This window comes from Anguilla anguilla, chromosome 2, assembly GCF_013347855.1.
Source record: "Anguilla anguilla isolate fAngAng1 chromosome 2, fAngAng1.pri, whole genome shotgun sequence".
NCBI classification, from domain to species: Eukaryota; Metazoa; Chordata; class Actinopteri; order Anguilliformes; family Anguillidae; genus Anguilla; species Anguilla anguilla.
The window spans coordinates 12382073-12407748 of NC_049202.1; the positions used below are offsets into that span (position 1 = coordinate 12382073).

At 40.9% G+C, this 25676-nt stretch overlaps 2 protein-coding genes across 3 annotated transcripts; one reads left to right on the forward strand and one right to left on the reverse strand.

Annotated features, from left to right (window-relative positions):
* Positions 1-292: 292 nt before the first annotated feature.
* On the forward strand, positions 293-5217 carry cdk1 (cyclin-dependent kinase 1). The gene is made up of 8 exons (XM_035400804.1): positions 293-425; positions 1395-1443; positions 1690-1846; positions 2010-2133; positions 2392-2562; positions 2717-2880; positions 4138-4279; positions 4773-5217. Exons 2-8 carry the CDS (start codon positions 1407-1409, stop codon positions 4887-4889), a joined length of 912 nt encoding a protein of 303 aa, XP_035256695.1. The 5' UTR covers positions 293-425; positions 1395-1406; the 3' UTR covers positions 4890-5217.
* Positions 5218-11496: 6279 nt separating this feature from the next.
* rhobtb1 (Rho related BTB domain containing 1) lies at positions 11497-25061 on the reverse strand. 2 transcript variants are annotated; one of them, XM_035402646.1, is made up of 10 exons: positions 24744-25061; positions 22937-23146; positions 22632-22735; positions 18870-19055; positions 17158-18116; positions 16592-16710; positions 14528-14678; positions 14158-14246; positions 13886-13991; positions 11497-13421 (listed from the first exon to the last, which is right to left on the reverse strand). In XM_035402646.1, the coding sequence occupies exons 2-10, from the start codon at positions 23114-23116 to the stop codon at positions 13252-13254; spliced, it is 2064 nt and encodes a 687-aa protein (XP_035258537.1). In that variant the 5' UTR covers positions 23117-23146; positions 24744-25061; the 3' UTR covers positions 11497-13251. The 2 variants fall into 2 exon arrangements, with proteins under 2 accessions (XP_035258537.1, XP_035258538.1); XM_035402647.1 differs by lacking the exon at positions 24744-25061 and adding an exon at positions 19712-19754 and having other exon boundaries at positions 22937-22955.
* Between the last annotated feature and the right edge of the window lie 615 nt (positions 25062-25676).

A 25676-nucleotide genomic window follows, 5' to 3' on the forward strand; every position in this document is an offset into this window, starting at 1 on the left:
AAGTAAAAATGGGACAAGTAGCCTGTTCTCACCATGAGAACTTGGTTATCCACAATGGTATGAAACCTGAGCACTGAAAACTGAAGATTTTTATAAGCTGTAATATTTGCTCGTTTTTATTGGCGACGAATAAACAAAGCCTTCCCTACCACTGTATCATTTTTCTTCGATAAAAAGTCTTAGAAACATGGAAGTCACTTTCATGGTTTTCAACACCGCCCCCTTCTGATTTTTCATCACCGCGTTTTAAAGCCCTTCTCCCGCTTCAAAACATCTACTTCCCGATTGGCTCCTTTGAATGTAATCGAGAAACATGATTGCTTGAATTTGAAAGGCATCAGCACCGCCAGTTTGAAAGCATATTGTCATCCAGCATTCATAGAGCCTGTGTAACTTAGCACCGCAAGAAGAAATACTTCTCGAAGGTAATTTTCACGTTATTATTTTAACTTTTATAGTAACTTGTATACACGTGGTTTAAAAGGAGATTATTTAAGATAATATTGTTTAAGCTATTTATGATGCGTAGTTTTCTACCTCACCACTTCAGCAGTTTACATGTGGAATTTTAATTGGGCTGAGAAAAGAAAAACATTTATTGAAACATTAGCTAACAATCTGACATTACCTTTCTAACGTTACCAAGCTTGGTGTAAGATGGTTCAACATTATGACATTATGTAAAATTATGCACTAGCTAGCACTGAGGTAAATTTTGTTAGCAAAATAAAGTTAGCCAACGTACATCTAGTACAGTAATTGTTTGGGTAGCTACCTCAGTAAAAGGGTTTAAGGTCTATAATATTTCAGAAACGTAGCTGAACTCAATCTAACACAGAGTTAGTTAACGTTAAGTTACTTTAAGTTGCTTATTGCGAGTTTTTGCTTGCTCTAGCCTAGGCTAGCTAATTTACTCAAGATAATTCACCTAGCTGGTTAGCTAAGTTCAGCCGGTCAGTATATTCGTTAGCACGCTAGCCCAGACATCAGGGAGTTCGAACGTAGCAAGCTAGTATTTTGCCAGTTTTGCAATTAATCACCTAGCCTTCGAAGTTCGTTGACTAATTTGGGAGATTTAACTGAACAGGCTATGAGTTATCCAAGTTAGCTTATGAGACAAGCTCACTAGGTTGTAGCTAGGTAACGTTAAGTTACGTTAACCTAACGTTGGCTAATTTGGATAACGTGGGGTTTCTGGTTACTGCCTAGTTACATTCCTTTCATTTGGTATCTGGTTTTATTTAGCGGATTATTGCCAATGTGTCTAACCGTAGCTAGCTTGCGCCCTAAGACCGTTCTTGCTGATAATTATTGCACTCTACGAGCCCAGCCAGTTAACGTTTTTGTTAGCGTACCATGAGTCAAATGTTTGGCTGACATGTTCATTTCGTTAGGAAACTGCAGCGATGGAGGATTACTTGAAGATAGAGAAAATTGGGGAGGGTGAGTATGCATGTGACTAAATATGCTAACCCTTCCAATGAACGTTATCCGTCCAGTTGCCTCCCAGTGCTTTCCTTTTCGAACACATTCATCTTCCTTTTGAAGACTAGAGTCCATTTCCTACTTAATACTCAACGGTTCTATTTTAGGTAACGTTAACTGTGTAGGCTGGTTTTCGAGTAAACCAGCATCTAACGTACACAATTTGACTCCTTTAGTAATATGCCAACCATTCCCTTTGGCCAGGTACCTATGGTGTCGTGTACAAGGGAAAGCACAAGACTACAGGCCAGGTGGTGGCCATGAAAAAAATTAGGCTGGAAAGTGAGGAAGAGGGAGTTCCCAGTACAGCTGTTCGAGAAATCTCATTGCTCAAGGAACTTCAGCATCCCAATGTTGTTTGGTAAGCTTTTATTTATTTATTGCACATCCAGCGTGCAGTATATTGCAGTGACCATCCTTTGGAAGCATAGTCTATTAAAAATAAAAACTTCTCAAGCAGTAAATAGCCTGTATCTTAAGTTTTGTACCCTGGGACTCCTAAAATATTTTGAGTCTTCCTGCAGCCTGTTGGATGTCCTGATGCAAGACTCAAGGCTCTACCTCATCTTTGAATTCCTGTCCATGGATTTAAAAAAGTACCTGGATTCCATACCGTCTGGCCAGTACATGGACCCTATGCTTGTGAAGGTATGAAATTGTAGTTTATAATCCGACTTGCCACGCACATACTGTCACACTTATGTTAATTTAAATGTCATTTTAACATTATTTATTTTTACTATGGTATAGATTTCTGTTTAGGAGTGTGAAAACACAAGGGCTGGGGATGTCAGTTGGTAAATGGGACTTTGTTCTTCGTGGTGTTTGTGTATTGTGTAACCAGCAATTGCATGTTTGTGTTTCTTGCTGATTTGATTATTTATTCATTTATTTTCGCCCCCTCAGAGCTACTTGTACCAGATTTTGGAAGGGATACTGTTTTGCCACTGCAGAAGAGTCCTTCACAGAGACCTGAAACCACAGAATCTGCTGATAGACAACAAAGGGGTGATCAAGCTGGCTGACTTTGGGCTGGCCAGGGCCTTTGGTGTTCCTGTGCGGGTTTACACTCACGAGGTGAGCGGCCATGTTGTGCTAGTGCTGGGTCGAGGTACCATGTGGTGTATTGTACCCAGTGATTGTGTGACTCATGATCTGTAGCCATGTGGCTGTTGCAACGGCTGCTCCTCCACTGGTTGATTTGTGATGTGAAATCTGGTTATGTGCGCAGGTGGTGACGCTCTGGTACAGAGCCCCTGAGGTGCTGCTGGGGGCCTCCCGGTATTCTACCCCGGTGGACATGTGGAGCATCGGAACAATCTTCGCAGAGCTGGCCGTAAAGAAGCCGTTGTTTCATGGCGACTCCGAAATCGACCAGCTGTTTAGGATTTTCAGGTATGGCGATTGCACGCAGATGTAGAGTTGCCTAGTCCAACTTGAGTCTTGCAACATTGGCAGTACGTAAGTAGGAAATGGAAAACAATTGAGTTAAATATTAAACACTAATGTAGTACAGGAAGGTCAGATACCAGAGCTGGCCTTTAAGGGCTAGTGTTCTGTCATCTGCTACAAGAAAGGTTATAAAACCAGTTGCTCTAAAAAATGAAGACTAGATGTTCACTGTGCTAATGACTCTGGAAGAGGTATGTGTCCTGAACTAGTCTTATGAGTCAATTAAAAATGTGAAATATATGTAGGGCACCAGTGATATATACTGAGAACATTGTGTCCTATTCCCACTGCTGCTAAGGGAATATAGTATTTTGGGGGGGGCATTGTCCTTGGCAATGCTGAATGTCCTACTACATGTTTCACTTCTTAACAGTGTCCCCCTGACAGGGGTGACCGACCTCTGCAATGTTCAGGAGCAGAACACAAAAAAGTGCTGTGGTTTATGTGTTCACTTGAGTAATTGGACAAATTTTCTGTGCGATAAGATTACTGGGTAGACTGGGTAGGGAAGTGGCAGTTGGTGAGGGGAAATGTGTACAATAAAGGCTAATGTAACAGAAGTCTAATGTTAGGCTCAAGATAACTTATCAATTCTTTCTTTGTCTACTATCCAGAAATAAAAACAAAAATTGATTAATTTTTGGGTAAGGGCTTAAAATTTCTTTTCAGTCTTGTGTTTCTTGGGCAGGCTCTGAGAGGATTTTTGAGATTTAGTAGGCAGATCTAGTTACGCCCGTTCTGAAGGATCCTGAGGTGCTTTTTTCATCCTGACGAGCAGCAGTCTGTATTTTTATTGGTCCTCCCTGCCAAGTAGCAGATATGTGGCATAATGGTTATGGAACTGGGCTTGCAACTACACAGTTGTACATTCAAATCCAAGGTGGGGCACTGCCATTGCACCCTTGAGTAAAGTACTTCACCTGAATTGTCTCGTTACAACGAACCTGCTGTAGAAATGGGTCGTTTGTAAAAATTAATCTAAGTGTCTGCTAAATCCTTAACATATTTGATATGGTCGCAAATGGTGAAAAGGTTGGTCCAGCTAGCTCGTTTTATATCGAGTGCTTAAATGTAATGGAGGATAGGCAATGGAGGCTGCCTCTGAGAACTTGTCCTTGCACTGGTGCTGTGAGATGGGCAGAATTCTTCATATGTTACTGTAGTAATGATGCATTGTGTGGATTTGTGTCACGTTTGTAGGACTCTGGGAACTCCCAACAACGACGTTTGGCCAGAAGTGGAGTCCCTGCCGGATTACAAGAATACTTTTCCCAAGTGGAAGGCGGGCAACCTTTCTTCTGCGGTGAAGAATCTGGATGACGATGGCATCAACTTGCTGTCGGTAAGGTCCCCCACTCACCTCCTCATTTTGAAATATACCTGAACAGTTTCTAAATTAAATGGAAAATGTTTGGTTTTTTTTTTTTTTTTTTTTTTTTTTTTTTTTTTTAATCTTGATTTGGAATGGAAGTTTAGTTGTCAGAGGGCTGGAATTTGCGATAGGCTTTATTTTGTGTTGGTTTATGCAGTTCACAGAACCCTTTCTTTTGCGCTTCATATATTTTATAATATGGACATTTTTTGATTTTGTCAATTCACAGGGTCCCATCTTTCAGAGCACGTACTCCCTGATAAACTGTTTACTGTTTAGTGAGGGTGTCTTTAAACAAATGTTTTTAAATAGCCTATAGAATCTTGTGGGTAATTTACATGTAATGTCATTGAATATTGGATTAGAATTTCTGTGGGAACCCTGTCAGCATAGCTATCCATGTATGATTTGTGTGGTTTATTCTCAGTTTGGATGTCTTTGACTTTGTTTCATTCTCTTGTAGAAAATGCTCATCTATGACCCTCCGAAGAGAATTTCAGCGAGGCAGGCAATGAGCCACCCCTACTTTGATGACCTTGACAAGAGAACCCTCCCAGCCAGCACAATCAACAAATTCTGAAACCCCTCACATTGAATAATCACCCATAATTATGTATTTTTATTCATTTCTGTGTGCTTTCCAGTCTGTCTTTGTGTTACATATTCATGTATATCACTATACTCACCGAGTTCTTCTCTTATTGGTCCTCGTGTTCTGTAAATAGTGTCTAAGATCTTTGCTCAAAATTGTGTATAATACCACCAGACAAATATGGAAAGACAGGTGTTTGTATATGTATATAATTTCAAATGTAAAGGGCATTTCTTTTGGAGCTCCCATTTTTCATCATCTGTTCTTGTATATTCATTGCAAGAAATGCTAATAAAGTGCACTTTTTGAGATCCGATCTTGACACCCTCTGGTTTTCTGTACTTCCATTTAGATTATTTTATGTAACTCATGCTTAACACTCATAATGTTGACAGTTTATTCAGCAATTGCCCAGAAGCTCATTGCACTCATGCTGATCCTGTTACCGAGTTACTGGTGACTGATATTTTCTGCCAATACTATCAAAGTGTGTGTCTTTACAGGCACCAATTACTTAAAAAAAAATCTTTAGTCAATGTATTTCTGCACCTACCTGCTAAGTCCAAGGTTCATGGACATTGTGGAAATTATAGCAACAAAAAAAAGGACCCTTAAAATTACTGCTTTTATTATTACACTGGAAATCTAACTCTCCTATTCAATGAATTTTTGTTCTGTCGCAAAGCTGAGGATTGGCATATAATGAGGCTTGGTCCACTGTTGTCCATGCAATACACAAGTATTTAGCAACCTAGGAAAAACTGAGCTATAAGATTATGCAGCTACTGTATTAATTTACCTGTAACCTGTGGTGCAGTCCCTAACTTCCATGTTAAAGAGGTGAAACATCAGGTTTCAAAATCTCAACTTGATTTAAGACGTTCGCCGTCAATCATATATGTCTGCGAAACAAGCATTCTTTTTTCATTTCATTTTGTTGGAATAAACTTTATAGCTAACATCACCAGATCAAGGCATAAAAATAGCTGAAACAATCTGACATTCTGACCATACAGCCACCAGGGGAGGGGAGCTGTCATATGCACACAATTCCTCATCAATACTGGCCAAGTAGGTGGGGTGTGTCTCCAGCATACTGATCAGGAAAAGGTGTGGTTTGGAATGGAATGATAGGATGTCCTTTGTCTTAACATCTCAACAGTTTTAAGGATATTTGAAATGGTGCATAGGAAAATATGTGAATTATATTTTTATATAGGCATCTTCCTTGTCTGCGATTAAAATGTCGACTATGCAAGTATTTATGTATATGCTTCCGTGGATTAACGTGCCGTAGTATTTTTTTATTTTTTTTCTGTTGCAAACATGCTTTGTATGTTTTTGCAATTCATTTAAATCCTTGATTTAACAGTGAACACTGAGCAGTCTCCACTACAGGGATTACAGCAGAGGTGGGCAATGAGGGCCGTATCTGTTTCTGGTCTTCATGCCAACTTCCGCCCTTAATGATTTAATTAGCCGTAATATTAACGCCATCTGACATGTCACCTACATTTCTTGATAAGTGAATGATTGAGAGCCAAAGACTGTTCTTGTGTCCCTAAATGAAATGTATTACTGTGATCTAATCCACAAGTGAACCAGTGTTGGTGTATGCAGCCAATTGGCTCATTTAGTCAGAGTAATTGTTGGAAACAAAACCTGCGTACACACCGGCCCTCCAGGACCGGTATTGCCCACCCCTGGATTACAGTGTATTTCATGTAAAAGAGGCCGTTTGAATATTTTATCCCAAAACTGTGTTTGAGTTGGGCCACTAGGTGTCCCTATACAAACACCTTTTGCGCTTCTCATGCCAACATACTGACTGTGCCGTATCTGTGGTGCACGATAGCAATAGGTTGTTTAGTCAGGCTACAGCCTAACCAGAATCTCAAAAAACCATAAAAGACAGACTGCTAAGGAGTTGACATACTCTTTTGTTTGCCAAAATGTATACCAGATCAATCTTCTGAAATAGTTCCCAAGTGGCATCATTTGGGATTTGGGATGGGATTTGGCTGCTGTCCTGGTTAAGGTTGTTCATCTACCTTGTCTCTGTCATCAAGGAAACATTTTTACATGTAGGGATCGTTGACTCGGTCTGCAGAGGACTTGTATGTTCAGCTAAAGGCAGTGAACAGAGCAAGAAGTCCAATATCCAGGCTATTGGGTCAGAGGGAGCACATAATACCAGCCTCTCAACGACTCTGGGAACATCACAGAGATATCCTGCAGGATAGGCCAGCATGATGTTGGAAAGGACTATTTAACTTGCAGCCCTGAGCTGAAATGTGGTCAGCTGAAAATGTGCTTTTGGCCCATTCATCATTCTGAGGAAAGGAAGAATCATATCAAAAGTATAATTCAGAAGCATCAAAAAAAAAAAAAAATAAATTCTCTGTCCAGGTCTGCTTCTGCATTCTGTCAGAATACCTCTTGCTAGTGACAGAATAATAACTAACAGCCAAGCAAATTTTATATTGATGTCTTTGATGTTTGCAAGCATTCTTAAATTGTATTTTAAATAGCAGTTGGGAGATGGCTGGCATGTATGCATGTCTAAAAAGAATCTGGCACCCAGCAAGAAGTAGTTGAATTACCCTGTTGCTTGTATGCCATGTGTCTGAAGGGTGAATGTATTCTGAATTAATGTATGTTATATGTATATTGGTATCATGACTTAATTTAATGGAGTTTGAGCACAATGCACTGTTATGCGGAGTGTTATAGTGCTATGTGATACTATGAAATGGGCAAACTATGCACTATTTGCAAATACTGGAATGAAAAGAAGTATTTTATTTTCAATTGTTTTTGTATTGTTGTTATTGTTGTTATTATTATTATTATTATTATTATTATTATTATTATTATTATTATTATTTACTCATTACCTCAATCTGATTGGTTAATATGAGACATCCTTGAAAGGCCCTATTTTTAAGTGCACTGTGGTGAGCTGTTTAACTCAAGCACTGACAACTGTATTTTCAAAAATCCCAAGCCTATATTATTTCTTACTGATATGCAAGATAGATGGAGGTTTGGTATCTTTTAGAGAAACACTGAAAAATGTTAAAGCTGTAAAAGATTTGTCCATAAATTCTTGTTTGTTTCTCTTGGAAGTTCAGACCTTGGATTGATTCTGTGGTGCTAAATTGCATTTTTCACAATGCTTTATCTTTCCTATAGTCATAGTTGATGGATGAGTGTACACTATTTAACAAAAGCAAAACACAGCCTCATCATTTGACTAGTCTGGCTTTTGACAGTTTCTGAGCGTGTGAGCTCAGTGTATACCCACTATAGCAAAAAACAATATGTGGGTCTCACTTCCTGTTCCAAGGGACACTTTGCTCTTGAAATGTGACCCCATGAAGAGCTTTGCCTGTGCAATTACACAAAGTCAACGACCCTCTCCAGCCGACAACGTGATTACCTCCTCCGCCAAGGAGTCCTTCACCCACCGTAACTCTACTCAGCCTGCCAAGCCAGGGTATTAGTGCAATCCTGAGCTAACACACAAAATACATCACATACACCTTATGTGGTACTGTATGTATGCACATATGAAAGTCAACTTGCATAATCAGCTTTTTCCAAAGGTAACTAAAATGAAGGCATGCACATACTGTACATTCTCTCCAATGAATGACCGCTGCTCATACAGAACCTATGCCTTGAACAATGCTCTGTTTCTTTTACAAAATGCAAATGCAGCCTGGGAATGGATAATGTGGAAGGGGAAGATGTTTGTAATTCATCCGTCTTTGGAGGCAGTTTCCCTGACGTCTCATTTACAAAGAAAAAGCAAGAGATGCCACACTCCAATAGCTGTCTGTCAGAAATGTGTCACACTACAAACATTTCAGTGTGAGCCTGATTATTTTGAACCACAGACCAAACATCAGTACCCACTGCAACCAGTGACCACTTGTCATCTATGACCTTTGCAAAAACCTTGTTGGATTTTGTTGGCTATAAATTGTTCCATCTTCTAACATTTCATAGGGGGCCTTAAATCCTACCGAACACATAATGTTATGTAATGTAATTATATCACATTTCTTAAAGGTTGCTGTAACTCTATCCCATTGCAGGGCTGTTGAAAGAACATTGTCTCATCTTGGATCAGAGCTCAGTGTGATGGCTTAAAATTGCAAATTGTTGTCCTTTCTGACATTGTGAATATATTTACCCGGGACATCCGTATTGTATTTCCTGTTGCCTTTTCCATGATTTCATAATCGAGTTCCCGGATTGCACACGGTGTTCTACTAATGAATCTACCGGATATTCCTGAATAGTCTTGAAGAGGTAAAAGGCCATTAATATTGATTTTTAATTATACATTTAGACAGTTCATATTTTGCATGATTTAACAATTATACATATTGTTTTGGATAAATTGTGTTCTGTGTGGAAGTATACTTATAAATTATATATATGTTTATATACAAATATGTTTGTATTTCTTCATTGGACCAGACCAGATCATTCTAAACTGAAAATAATGCAGATATGCTGGATACACATTTTACATGATCTACTATCCTCAGACATCTGCTCCTGAAGGCAAATATATTAGCGTTTTGTGATCTAAGATGCTTTTTTCTCTTGCAGTCAATGGCAGATGGCAGTGAAATATGGTTGTTGCTCAGGCAATCAAAATAAAAAGGGCAATATTTGTAACTGCGATGTGGGTCTAATTCCCAGGCCTGAGACTGCCGTTGTACCCTAAAGCAAGGTGCTTAATCGAAACTTTCTTAGGTGAATTTACAACTGTCGAAACCTTTCAAGGCATAAAACACATGGGCCTACTTGTCATTAAACCTGAATTTTCTTCCACCAAAGTTAACATGAATGTATGTCACTCTTTCAAAAGTCTAAAATGTTATCTAACAAGCAATTTGTCAAAAGCTTTAAAATTATATTTTATTTTTATGTTATGAATTAGCTCAGTAAATGACATCACATTACCGGTGGTGACTTCAAAAGTATGGGTCCAACAGCAGTTTCCAGCCAGGAATTCCAGCCCTAGGTTCACTGCTCCATGCCCTGAGCTGTATGATGGCTCTTTTTCCCGCCGTTGATCATGCCAAGCTTATAGGCCTATCCATCTGCTGATAATGTCTTGTAAATGCCAGCTGTGCCGATTTATCGGCCACGATCGGCACAAGATGGAGACAACACATGCACGAGATGACAAGAAACAATTTATTACAATGAAATTAAACGCGTCACTCACAAACATCCGACATTACCAAACATGAGGTGTGAAGAGTGACGCAAATGGAGTATGAATGATTGCTTGTATGAGCACCATGAGACCAGTAAACAGGTATTGCGCAGGCAAAAAGTCAAAATCAACAACAAAAAATAAGCAAACTGCACAACCACATTCACCTGATTGCATGGAGAGGAAAAAGCGTGAGACGCCATAGAGTGGCAAATAAGTCTTCTAAATAAGGGCAGGCCAGGTGTTAGCAATCAAATCAGGTTAGCACTGCCGCTACCCAACACGCCTGTTAATTACAAGAAAACATCCCCGCCAGCAGGGAAACAGAAGAGGGCTACAGAAGACATGGTTGTCACACAATATAGTAAGTAATGCACTTAGCTTTCACTCTAGTGTAAAGGACAATAGATTGCAACACTGAAGTAAGGTACAGAGCATTACTCATGAGTTATCACAAGATAACACAGTTACGACTCTATACCAAATTATCACTAACTCCCCCAGTGTCAGATTCTGGATGAAAACCCCTGAACTTCTGTAGATGAATCATGCAGTGTAATCATGCTCCTTTTAAATATTTTCCCCCTTTTGTGCAGTAAGCAGGCTATAGTTGTCCAATTAACCAGTGGGGTTCGCCGGTAAATGAAGAGATGCGGCTGTCCCAGCCAATGGAAACCATTCCTCCCTGGACAATGCTATGGTCAATTTTCCATCACCCCATGGGTCGGTACTAGAACAGTCCAGATTCAATACCTTTTATTTGCGAGTGTCCAAACACATGAACAGTGCCCTGACTGGTTGATCCAGCTGCCCCCCCCCCCCCCCCCCCGTGTAATAAAACGTCTGCCCAAGACAAGAGTTTTCCTCAGTCAAAAATCTACCGTGTATAGCATCAAAGGGCGATGCGCATTTGGTGATTGTGTCACCCAGGGTATGGGAAAGTTCAGTTGGTGAGAGGTTGGCATCTCATTGCTTTTCAGCAACTCCCCCCTCCCCCGCCCCCCTTTGGTCGATCGGGCACTGCTTGATTACATAGATGGAATATGACAGGTCTTCCTCCAACTCTATTCTATACAAACTTAGCTGTAGTCTGCTGTATGAAACGAAGCAGTTAGCAACTTCTTGTGTGTTGGAGGTGAACCACGGATCAGCAGTGAGGTTCGTGCATTAACCCAGCTGCAGTTAGGGTGGGAATCGGATATGCTCAGCCATGTGTTCATACGTTGCATGCCAAATTTATTATAATATAAATAAATATAAATATATCATTGTTTTTTAATCTACACCGCGGGTGGTGTAAAACATAAAACAGAGTACAACAAAGTACAATAAAATAGAAAAGACACACTGTACTTAGGTAAAATCAATAATTTATTTAACAGTATTCCCTTTAAAAAATAAATAAATAAACAAACAGCTTTAAGGATAATTACCAGCAAGATCAAAGGCCTTTGACAGCAGGAACCAAATGAACCAGCCACTTGGTTTTCTTTTTTTTTAGCAGCTGATGAAGAAATTTAGCAAATTCGCCAATAAATAACAATTGCATGGTATCTAATAAGTGTGACGGTCTACGTACCATTTCGGTTAACTTAAGTAAATCTACTCTACGAATAGAAAATTAAACACTTTTTCAAGTATTTCCCCTTTCTGATGGGCAGGTTCAAACCCGCTTACATTTTCCCAACTGGATCACATGACCATATCTCCAGGGGGCTCATACATTGGAGGTACAAACACAAACACCTACAGTACAGCACAGTACTGCACAGCTTCTTTATATACTGGTCTACAATGACACAGGCAGAAATTATCATCCTCTAATTTTTCATCCTATGCTGAAAGCTTGAAAGCTGTAATTCCCTTCGGCAATATCTACGTAGAACACTCTTAATGGATTTGATATTGGCTGATATGTTATTTATTCCAAGTAAATCAACTCGTGTTACAAACTAAGTAACACCTACTAGGGCAATAGTAACAATAATATATTATGCCAGTCGCAGATATAGGTTGTGTTGTGAAGTTAATGTCCATGACTAAACCCTGAACTAATTCATAGTACTAAGCCCTTCTAATTACCATAGGAGATAACTCTTGAACCACATAGGTTAATACTGTGCAACAACAAAGAATATAGAGAAGTTGTACAAAAATAATTTCTTATCTGGAGCAAGACTAGTATATTTCCATTTCTGGGTGAAGTCTGTTGACACTTGGTAGGCTGATGACCTACTTGTCTGACAAGACTTCATTTCCTCCAGGCAAAAAGTTATTGCATTAATGCTGATTTATACCATCTAAGGGTTGGTGACTGCTGTTAAACTTCAGCAATCTAATATTTAACACGTTACACCAATGTGGTTACACACTTACAGCAAACACAGACTTTACGACGGTGAGCTTTGTGCCCAAATATTCAATGTCAGAAGTGACAAAATAACATTCAAATCAAAGCACACTTGGAAACTGGGTCATCGTGCCTGTGAGTCTTGTGGTGGTTCATGAGCCATTATAGCACACATTTCTTACTAGTACTGCTATTACAATGAGTACTTTAGCACTTAAATCACTTTGTGGATGTAAAAGACAATGGCATCTACATGAAACAGAAAACCTAAGCAGCTTGTAACAGTATTTGGTATGTCTTATTCACAAATAATTGTGGAAAAACTCCCATTTTTTACATACATTTGCTGGCAAATGGCTTTATGCCCAGACTGTGGTTTGAGCCAGGTGCTGTTTGGCAAGCCACAGAACCTACAGTCACGAAAAGCACTGGTACAATAAACGGATACAATTTCCATTCGTTGGTGTGTTAAGCAATGGGAGTTAAGCCACTTAAAAAAAACAATTTCCAATGATGACCCCTCCTTCCCCGATGGCGACGTGTTGCTCGTGCACACAGGTTGTGCTTCGGACCACAGAAGTGCAGTAACGACCCACAATTTAGTTTTTTTTTTTTAAAGACAAAAAATGAAAGTCAGTGCATTGATAGATACTGTATGTCCTCTGGAGATTAAGACAGAAATACAGGAGGGGGGGAGTGAGCAACACTTCACCGCGGCGGTTGCCATGGTTCCCTGTCACAGGGGGGTGGGGGGCTGCTCAGACCACCACGGCAGATGTGCTCCAGAAACACCACCTACGTCTGGAGTGGTGCTTGCTGTGGACGACGTCCTCCTTCTCCCTCTCCTTCCTCACGCGCTGGTAGTGGTCTTCCTCCTTCAGGTACCACACCGGAGGCCAGCGGTGCTTCTCAAAGTACTCCTGATTCTCTGTTCACGTCACACAAGAAAACAACGAGCTTCAGGGCTAGAAAGCCCCGGTGGACAGATTCCACCATGGTCACTGTATACTGCAAGTGGAAATACTTATAATGACCGCACGTTATTTTTAGTATCCTTTTAGACAAATTCGGTTTTATTTAGGAGAATGCCGTTGTTAAACAGCCCCGCAAACCTCTATCCCATGCAGCGGGCACAGAGCACTGCTGGCTATTACACACCCAATAAAGCACCACATTTATCTGGGTCACTCTGACTGATTCTAGAGAAGGCACTGCCCAGCTATGAGAAGGAGTGACCTTGACTGGGATCATTTACACTATATTCACAAACAATTCATTCATTTTTCTTCTGCTGAATTTTTGAAGCTTAATTAATTTAATTCCTGAAATGTAAGTAAAACTGCTTTTTTTGCTTTGATCGAATAGCCTCCATAAAATACTGATACATCTTACCTGCTGATTTAGATTTGATTTCCTTGCGGTAATTGGCACAGACACTGTTGTAATGAGTGCAGATATGATGTAAGCACCAAGCAGCTAACTGGTTAGCATTATGGAACTGCAAATAAAATGGTTTAAACAATATGTTATCTGCAAGAATGTCAAGCTAAAAGTAAGATACCTTCAAGCTGATAGAATCTTTTGAAAAATATGTTGATAATCATCCAGGTGCAGTAGTTAAGATTTACAAAGTGCAAGGTTGAATGTTTCACTCTGTGACTGACCTGAGCCAGTTCAAGGTATGTGAGGACTTCTCCATCTGTGTCCTGTCCCTCTTTTGAAGCTTTCACCAGCTCACTCACAGCATATTGTTCTGTGGAACAAATAATACAGTTGTATTCCTTCTTGCATATGCTTCACAAATATAACATAACATTCAACATTAGAACATTAGTTATGTTCTATGTAAGTACTGTATATTAACAGTTGTGTCACAGGTGGTTAAACCAGTATTTTATGCAAGTGTGGTTACATGCAGAAACATGATCACGTGATAAAATATTTTAGTGACACACTTCACAAAAACCTTTTATTCTTTAAACACTACCCTTTGAGGCAGAAACAGGCAAGTGACAGCACTGACATAGTACAGACCTGTTAGAGCCACCAGTCGGGGAAGGCACAGTCTGTTGGCCAGAGCAATTAATTCCAGTGGGTCAAGGTCAGCCATAGGGCAGAGCTGATTGGTGTACAGGTACTCCAGTACTGCTTGCAGGCACGCCCTACTTGTGTTGGGGAAGGACACCTGCCAAAGTAATCAGACAGAGAGCAGAGAACCACCAATTAAGTTAATGTTCTTCCAATTATTTTTTAGTTGTATGGATTTCCATTTTCTTTATTGGCATGACACACGTATATGCATGCTGTCAAAATTTACACATAAAGTATGCGGAAAAACAGTTCCCAGTATGAGCGGTTTCCTCCCGAGTCTCTGTCACTGTCTACAGTCTGAAATCCAAAATCCAATATGCCTTCCTCTCTCTCTCTGCTGCTCCTACTGCCTTTGATCATCCCACTGCCCATTGTTTTTGGCCCTCCCACTATCCACCGTCTGCCCCTCCTAATGTCTGAGTCCCTCCCACAGTTTGAGTCCAAGGAGCCCTTGTGTCTGTGGGGGGAGGGGGGGGATAAATGCTACACTCTCTGGGTGTTAATGAGAAGGAAAAACACAGCTTGTGGCTATTTTTGTTCTGAGAACACTCACAGTTTAAGGATGAATATAAATGTGCAATCTCACTGTCTGATCAGGGAAGCAGTCCAACATTTTATATTTCAAAAAAACAGGAATTTATAATCTGTACATGACATTGCAGCCAAAGGAAAGGAGAGAAGTAAAAGCAGGTTCTCAATAACGAAAATACACAACAACAAGCATAATGCATCCTCACACAAGAGTGTACTCTCATAATACCTCACCATCTATCTTTAAATGCATTCTTTTTACATATATTAGCAATATATACAGCTAACTGGAGAATGGGTATGTATAGATTATATACATGCATGGGGAATGGGAGCCAGTTCATACCTCTGGCAGAATGCTATAACACTATTCACATTGTCTCCTCATAAACCCCAGCCCGATTCTCCTCCCCCTGCAGCTGTCAAACTATGAACAAATTACATTTCTAACACGTTTATAAAATTATGTCTAATATCAATCTTATAATAACTTCTCTCCAGTGGAAGAAGTGCATTTTATCCCCTGGCCTCTAATGGTTTTCATCTTGGCACTTAAACCTCTTTGTGATCGATATCAAGTTCATCTCAGTGTGGCATTACTAAGCACATTTCAGCAGGAGCAAAGAAAATTACTACGAAGCTAATTACATGATGTTCTTCAAGGGTAAACCTTGTACGGTGCACAGCGCACTGAGGTGAACACAAAGGCCACATATCTGTCAATACTGCATTTCTATCAATGCGCTCAATTTTAAAGCGAAAAGTAGGACACCTCCAAGCTAAAATAAAACTGTCCTAATTCATATCATATCTTGGTATGAAATGGTAACCGAAAGCAAGGTCTCTTTAAAGATTTGTTTGGGCACAGCACACCAGCCATTACAATCTCACTTGGTACTGTATTTGGATCTGTGTGTCCACATAGCCTGAAGGGCATTTTAAGGTCTTGTGAATCTTTAAATCTTTTCAAATTAACTTGAAGACCCTGTTGTGTTTGTTAGCCTCAATACTACATGGAGCTTGTTTTATTTAAATCAAGGCAGGCTTAAGTAATCATTCTGAATGTGTTCCGTTGGCAGGGTTTCTGAAAAACTGGTGTGTGAAGAGCAGGCAATGTCGCAGCTTGTCACAGTCTTTATGAATTAAAAATAGGCTTCCACAATGACGGCAGCATGAAAACACTGCATGAGATTGGGCAGTGACAAAATATTGTATTGATAGACATATTTCCGATTTTTAAAACCAGACTATTGACTACACTTTTAATGACACCATGATTAGATTATACTGAATTACTGAACCCGGGCACATGCTTTGACAGCCCAAAAACGTGTGCGATCGCACAAGCTGTCTGACACAGTGCCATCTACTTGTGGGCTGGCAACATTTCAAGAGCAGAGAAGAGAATGTAAGAAAAACCAGCAGGGAAACAAATCGATTAATGACCAAAACTTCATTAGTCTGTGTCTCACACACCTCGTTGTTTGCGCTCTCCAAGAAAGACCCGCCAAACAAAGCAGCCATCCAGTCACAGCTGGATATCAGCAAAGGCTTATGGGCATTGATGGTTCCATCATCCAATCTGAATATGACATCTGCCAGGAAAAATGGGAAACGGCATTATCTTTCGTTTTTCTTTTTTTAAGTAATTGAATATGCACACAGTACCTGCATTGTTGGCACCGTTTGCAATCTACCTTCAATTACTTTTTAAGAACCTTTTTTCATAATGCCTTCTGGGCTATTTCTTTATACTTTACTTTTCAAAATACTATGAAGCTGCTTCAGTACTGTTTGTCTTAGTTGGCACAGTGTGGGCTATACCTTAACTGTTTTTAAGAAGGCCTACTTGGTTTTCTTTACCTTGATTTTCCAAGACTATGGTGATGTCTCAGTACAATTAAGATCTCCAGCTTTGTCACAAAATCAGTATAAACAAACGATTCTCAATGCAATCATATTTCAGGAATACGAATTCAGATTTTTGTGTCTGCAATCATAATATCAACTGTACAGTGCTTTACTGGCAAGTGGGTCTCTACCTGTAAAGGTGTCCTTGGCCAGACATTCTTTAATTCTGTTTGCTTTTCGAACGTAAAATGCTTTTGTGATTTCCTGATTCATGAAAGCCTCTTTGTTCATGATGTTCTCAACCATCATCCTCAAGTCAAAGATTTCAAGTATTTCAGCAATCTGCGCAATCTTCATCAAGTCCTTCTCCCTCTCGTCCAGCTCCCCCGTGTAGAGGAAGCGGAGGACCGCGCTGAAGGGACCCAGCTGGATGGAGTAGTCCATCTTCACCACGGTCATGGATGCCGGCGTGGCGGTCACAGGGTTGGTGACCGTCTCTTTGTGGATGCTGTAGAAGGCCTTGCTCCAGGAGGCCAGGGACAGCTTGGTCCTCCGGTGCTTCCCACTGAAGCTCATCATCTTCAGTGTGCCGTCGCTCTTGGATGCCCTGAGGGAGCAGGGCGAGAGAGTGTGCAGGACGTCAGCGTCCTCCTCCGTGTCCAGGCTGAGGGTCCGCATCAGGTGGTCCCTCCCCTGCCGCTCAGTCACCACCAAGCACTGGGACTCGTCTGAGATGTCCATCTGGAAGAGGTCGTAGAATTTGGAGGATGAGGTAGAGAGGTAGATCTTGTGGGCGAAGATGTGGATGTGGTCCTGCAGGATGAACATCACATCGGCGCACAGCGGACTCTCCAGCAGCTGCCGTGGACCATCTCGGTTGTTCGGAGGGCATTCTGGGATTTTTATGAGGGGCGGGGGAGCCTTGGGAGGCAGGAACGGGGCCTGCAGCAGTGGTTTCTGCACCCTCCTCAGGTGTGACTTCCAGAACTGCAGGTGCCTTCTGGAGATGAGGGCGGCTCGAATTGCATTGTCGAAAATGTCCTTGATGCCAAACTGATCGAAGACACTTGTCTCATAGTAGGGAATGCCAAGCTCTTTGGCAACCTCCCTGCCACTTTCGGGTGGTAGGATATCACTGGGTTTTATAGGCCTGTTTGAGATTTAAAAGAAAAAGAGTTCTTGTTTTTGCCTTATTACACAAATCTTCTCAAGTTAACCAAAACCTGATTACCAGAGACCTGAACCAGGACCAGTCTGGATGTAAAATTTAATTTGTTTCAGGTTTGGGGTGGATCCCATATGATTGTTGCAGGTCTTGAGTATGTGCACCTACAGCTGATAGAACCGAGAGGACATGTGAGACTGCTTCCAGTTTTATTTCGCTATTACTTATCATTTTAGCAGGACTGAGATACACCACCTTTGTGAGAAAGTGCTTGTTGTTATCTGTCAGTCCATCATAAATCACCAGTCTACTGAGCCACTCAGTTCATAGAGCCCCTTATTAGTGAAATTAAGATTTACAAGTGTCAAGATGGAACCTTTTCACAAAATAAAATGCTAATTAGGTGAAGGACAGTGCAGCAAGTTAAAGTCAAGAGATAAGTCATCTGTGAGAAGCAGTTTGGAAGTCAATATTGACAAGGACAGGGAAAACATCCAAAAGTCATTGGATATTCATCCAGAAGTCATGTTTAATCTTGTCTGGTCTTGTCCACTTCGATTGTGAGGTGTGAGCATACGTTTCGAAAGCATGGACCTGAGTAATTTCGCATTCAGGTTCAGGATCAAATCTCCGTAAAGCTGCTTTGTGACAGTGCTCTTTGTAAGAAGCACTATACAAATAAAATTGAACTGAACTGAATATTCTAACAGCAAAAGGGACATTGAGCATCAGCCATACCTCGCTAATGGCCGCCTGGCTCGATTGACAGCCTCCAGGTCAGCATACCGCAGGTCGAGTTGGCATCCCACAAGGATGACTGGTGTCCGCGGGCAGAAGTGCTTGATCTCCAGGTACCACATGGTCTTGACGTGATGGAGGGAGTTGGGGTTGGCGATGGAGAAGCACAACACCACCACGTCAGACCTGCAGAAGACATTAGAGAACAGCCAAGGACATCTCAGCGGTGCATCACACCCACTCCACCATACAAGAACAACGAAGAGCAAACAACACGTTACACCGCATGCTACAATACCCAGCGAAAAAGTGTCATACATCACAGACGCCAAGCTGTACCAGCTGCAGCACCGCAGTCCTGTAGTATCAGGTGTTCATGCAGAATTTCCCCACATTTTCAATGTCAGCCAGAGAGACTGTCACATTGACCTCTGATGAGTTAAGATGAAAATATTGCCTTGTTCACCAGCTTTCAACAAGTTTTTGTTAGTGAATAACTCCTTTGGCAATGCTTTTTCAGACTGCCTTGGTGAATATAAGTAAAAAAAATCACGACAAAAAAACTGAAACCATGCACACAAGTACTGACACATTGCTAGCATACCTTTTCAAAGTGAGGTTAGTGCATCGGCTAGTCTGAGAACAACACCGCTCATCATACAGGTAAAATAAAGAATGTATGCTCGCTGCCTGACCATTGGAACATAAGGAGTCGTGCACCACTAGCTGACACGGCAAGCAACGGGGTTCTGTTACGAGGGCCACACAAGACTGGATTTCATTTGCAGACTGGAAACGCATAAAGCATGAGTCATGAGTGACTACATGACTAACAAACTTACAGTTTCTTTCACTGCCAAGTCCTGTATATAGATCATAGGGACCCTACAAACAAAAACAGGCACAATACAATGCTACATATAGCCTTTGAAAAAGAAGCACAAACATAATTCAGGTTAAGGTTTTGAAGGTTAAATGAAAACAGGCTAAAAAAAAAAAGACAAATCTGCATGTGTAAACACAATCATACAGTTAAGCTTGACAAATAGAGCACTGTCCTACATTTTTTTAAATTAAAGCTACATTTTTTTGGTGCCAATACACTATATTGGTATATCTGGTCAATTTCTGCAAAATCCTCTGTCAATTTTGAAGTGCGTAGACGAGCATGCGTTAGGCACAGTCTGCCTGCCAGCGCTTCTTTTCAATCTGAAAGCTATCAACTGGACTGCACAGACATTGTGTCGGACAAGTACACTTCACACACATCTGTGGAGGCAGACTGCAGGTACCCAATTAGCTGGATGCTCTAACGCAGGGGTCCTCAATCCTATCCAGAAAGGGCTGGTGTGGGTACAGGCTTTCATTCCAACCATGCGAACAACTAGAGTCTGTGCTAAGAACCTTGATTAGTAGAATTGGGTATGTTACCGCTTGGTTGAAACAAAAGCCTGCACCCACACCAGCCCTTTCTGGATGAAAATCAGCACCAGAGCTTTAGCATTGGCCCACTTTCATTGTGTAGCACCTGTTTAAAGAGCACCCTGAGTGGAACTGAGAAAACTGACAAAAGGCAAACTAATGCTTTAACTTGTTTTAGGCTGAAGTCCAGTGAAGGGTAATGAAATCTGTAAGACTTTTAAGTATTTCAGTCTGGCACAACAAAGCTAAGAGAGTGCACTAAAACCTCTAAAGGTCTCTTTTCAAGGGGACTTTAAAGGAGGTTATTGAGTCCTGATTATTTCAACACCCATCTGGTCTATAGTGAGGCTAATGTAGGGAGGCCAGAAAAAAATTATTGACTTGCTGATCAATGGTTGACCAAATCATCGATTGCGCAATTGCGTTCCAGAAAAACCGATGATGTGAACAAATTGCCCTTGAGCATCACACTGCCAATGGTGTGCATCCTTATACCATCTGAATTTGCCCTCAAGATGCTTTTATTTATGCTTCAATGCACAATCTGACATCTGCATTGCTGGAGGAGGAATTCTGAGCTCCTGTGGTTTCAGCACTTGCTCACAACAATCACAGACACAAAAGGAACACCGCAAACTGGATTTTCCTGAATATACATTTTCACAGACGATGATCCAGTCCTTACTCATCGTCATTTGAAGTGGCTCGCTTTTGAAGTATTTGTCAAGTGGGGACGTCTCCTTCACTAAAACTCTCCCATATTCCATTAGAGTACCTCCGTCTGTGAAAGAAGTGTTTCAGAATAAGGATGCCATGTGCCAGAGAGCCAGATAGAAGTGTTTGGTGTGATCAGACCGTATCTGCAGTAACAGACATGTTACTGATGGGCTCCTTTTTCCCTTCACATTGGTTGACACTCATCATCACACTCTGCTGTCTGGGCATAGGATCCGGCGATAATAATATCTGAGATTTTCAGGCAGTGCTCCAGGAAACGCTCTTGAGACTTCTTCAGAGCCTCTGCGTGTGTCTCCAACACACAGAATCCCCTCACCTCCAAATCAGTGGCTGGTCTGGGGACATGTTGGGGACATGCCTTTTTTCATATTATCAATTAATTTATATTAAGAAAGCAATAAAACATGAAGACTAATTCGGCTGAGATGGTGAGAAGGCCAAGGGCGTGGGGGCAGGCAGAGGGTGGAGGGGTGGGGGTGGTGGGGGGGAGGGGGTGGTTGTGGACTGCATGAGAATTCAAGCCCTGTCATCTTAAAAAAATGGTTGGCGCTGTGTAAGCTGACCACTGCACTAAATCAGGCAGGAAATGTTCCCTGATTGCTCTGACGGTAAGGCAGAGCTGTGGAGCTCTTAAAGGTGAACGGCTTCCGGAAATCTCAGGCGGATCCGTCGCCTATCTCATTATCACACTGCCTGCCCAGCTTCTCCACAACTGCCTGTCCCTTTATTAAAGTGTATGCCTCCCTCCGGAGCCTTCTGTGAACTTCATCCCCGCCGTTATCACCTGACAGCGGAGCGACTGCAGTCCCCCAAATACGGGTCAGCTGATCTCTCCCCGGCACCACCTGCCTCACCCAGCAGCTTGTGTCACATGACCTGGTGGCCAGAGGGTCTGGCGCCCTCTCCATCCTAAAGAGCTCACCTTACTCTCACATCACAGAAATTGGAATATTGAATTTGCATTGTTGTTCCTGTTATAAACGCAGAACGACCCGTATTGATGATACCACTGTAACATGAAGGGTCCAAATGTTTGTTCTTATAGTTTTTCACTGTACTCTCTGATTTTGAATCTTAACTGCTCTTGCACGGTTAGATAATATACTCATTGGTTACAAAAACATTTATGGATTAATGTCACATGCATGTATGTGATTTATGAAACAAAGTACAACCACTAAGTCAAAAAAAAGAACATGACATGAAGTCACCAGGTCAAAGCAATCAAGCAATATTTTTCAGACTACATTTTTTAAACAAGGAAAGTACCATACAAAAACTGAACGTGATTTTGAGGTGGCTTTCATATTTCTTCCATGAAAAATATCAGTTTTACAAAGTATTATGTCCATGATAAAACTTCCTTCACTAATTCTGAATGAACTGCTACAACACTCATAACGTGCAGTCCTGTTTATTGTTGTAGAAATTATCCTCTTTAAGTCATATCATTCTCAATATTGTCCTTAGCAGGAATATTGTTGTGATTTGCTACAAGGTCAGTGCTATTAGTTATAACGCCATCTGCCATTTTAATTACTACACACTAGGCACAATAATTTTGAGTTGAAAATTGAGCACTGGAGCGCACGCCAGGCTTACCTTCCATATGCGAAGCGTCTGTCTTTATGGTGGTCCCCAAAAGTGTCCCACAGCCTGAGAGACACGCTAACTTCGTCCACGACATCACGAGAACGCTCTAAGACCTGAAACCAGTCATCCCGTTAAAAACAAACAAAACAAAACAAAAAATACAATGAGCAGTTAATGGAACAGTCTGTCAAAGCGACACGGCACCAAAGTAAATTCAACAACAAACAGCCTCATAGGATTTGTGTGTCCCTGTATTACAATGCCATTTAACCAACTCCTGAGATCCCCCACCCCGGGGCATACAATTCTCATACCTCTTGGCAGACCCGGTACTGATCAATAGCCCAGACGGTTGGTACATGGGTTGCCAGGAGTTGATACTGGGTCAGGGTTGTGTTGCATGCTCGGGCGCAAATGAGTCGAGTCTTCCCCACGGCGTTGTCTCCGACTACTACACACTTGATGGTTTCTACGTTCGGTCTTTCGTAGTCCATAATAAACTTCAGGGCTCACTGACTTTCTCCCTTCGTGACACAAATAAACAGCACAGACAAAATTAACCAGTGTGTTTAAAAAAACCTGAAAAAAAATGCACGTTTCATTAAAAAAACATTGCAACCAGTGCAATACAGACAAAACTAACGCATTAGTTATCAACAAACCAATTATCTCAAAAGCGACCCCAACAGTGAACCTCTTTTGATTCAGCATTGTTGCCTTTCCGTAGCTCTTTTCTGCACGTTATTAGACTGGAATATTTCCAAAACACACCCCAGTACCAACATCCTCATAGTTTCCATGGAATTCTATTTGAGCTGTTTGAGAATAATTATAGGAGTAACAAAAACTTCTCTGCCAAGATTAGACTTGTTTGGTGAGTTTGCTTGTGTATATCAGTGCACACTGAACATATTTTATGTATGCAATAACGCAAATTCAGAATTCATGTTAGGATTTTCTAATCTCAGCACAGACACTTTTGCAGATCGTTTGCAAAAGAAGTTTAGGTACCTTGGTTGTCGATACAGTAAAATAAAAACAGACTGCTGATCCTGATGACGGTTATACACTCAACGGGCCACGTGTAGCTCCATAAAACAAAGCTCTGACGTCAACGCACAATTTGGCAACGACTCTGAATTGTCTCCAATGCTCGTAGACATTTGTATTCATCTGCCTTCGGAAATTGATTATTTAACCAATTACGAAGATAAGTATACCCAGCACCAACTCCTCCGTAATTTTGTCAAGTTCATTGAAATAGCCTTTTTCGAAACCGCATTAATGAGCAACCACTGGTATCATTGTTTAAATGTCAAGCACTTATCCGATTACATTTGGGAATGTTATCGCTATCCTGGTCTTGTCAGTCAATGAACATGCTGCTGTCGAAAAATAGCGACTGGTAGGTCTATATGAATATAGTTTTTGCTTGCAAACCAAAGAGCACAATGTAAACAATTATACAGGTGCTGCATTGACAGCGACAGTCGAGCGCCACTCATACATTTATGACAGGCTATAGTCTATGTCTGAGGAGAAGGTGAAAAAACCCGCACAGCGTTTAACAAAAAAAAAAAAAAAAAAAGATTTCTAATATAAATGGCAAGTACTTGTAAGTTAAATGTTAATGCGTGCCCTTAAAACGTAGATAAGGACAATGTATATGTAATGTTCATGTAAGATGAATAAAAATGTTATTTAAATATTTGGGTTTTGTTTAGATCTCAATACATTCTTCATCATTCATTTGTAACACTGTATTGACTGCTCACCTCCTGACAGCTACAGTATCAAGGAATGACATTACTAAAGTGAATACAACGGGACCGAAATAAATATATTGTATCAACATGAATAGTTCCCCCCCAACTGCACTATAGCCAACTTACATGGAACGGGCAAATGAAAGCAACATCCATCCATTCATTCATTAGCCAAGTGAAACAATTAATTGTAGATACCGGGAATCAATTAAGAAATATTCTAACTTAAAACGCGCACAGCTAACTGCAGAGGGAAGACAGCTCAGAAAATTTAATTAGACGAGGACACCACCCCTGTCTTTGTTCTAGGTAGCTAAGGTGAGGAGTAGATTTTTTTAATGACAAAAGCACCTACCGTTCCTTTGAGATTGTGTGTTTTGTTCTTGTATACCCAAAACTGAACTCAAAGAAATACTTTAAAGTGTGCCATACAATTATTGTAGTTAGTGTAGCCTAGCCTACAATATAACAGCCCGCCGGTGCTAGCTTGGGAAATGCATAAATATCATTTCGTAATCAATGTTATCCCCCAGCTTGCAAAAAGTTAATCCTTTTTCCAATGCAAAAACACTGTCTATATAGGCTATTCAGCTCGCTGCTTCCAAAACAACGTCCTTTTCTCATCCAAATGCTCTTTGAGAGAATCATCTGTGAGCACACAGCACGGACGTGGTTGCAGCTTTCATCGTGACGTCAACGACCCTGTTCTATTTATAGCAGAGCATAAGATTTCATTCAGGAAAACAAGGTGGTAGCGAGCACAGTCTGGTGTGGTGATGCGCGTACCAGTATCTGAAACATGTATTTCAAGAACAACAAAAATGTTTATTTTGTCACTTATTTGTTATGTTTAGCTTGCTGTATGTGTGTCTATCACAAACAAAATCAAACGATCACTACGATACGACAGACTCCATCCCTCTCTTCTACCTAATATAGGGATGTGAACGGTTTCAAGTTCGCCGGGACAGGGCAACTGTAATCACTTTCGAATGAAATTACGCAATAAGGTCAGATCAGTAGTAGTTAATACGTGCAGCTACAGAACAACATAGCCTGTAAAACTTAAATTTCGGATCGCAGAAAAGATGCTACACATGCTGTCATTGTTTACATTGATTGAATATGTCTGCCGACATTTACGGCTTAATATTTAGGGAACTGTGCATATGTCACTTCTGAGTCTGATTTTGTGATATGTAGCCTACTAGTAAATCACGCTGGATAAGACCGTCTGCTAAATGAATGCAATGCAATGACTGTGGGCCAAAACATAATTTTAAATTAA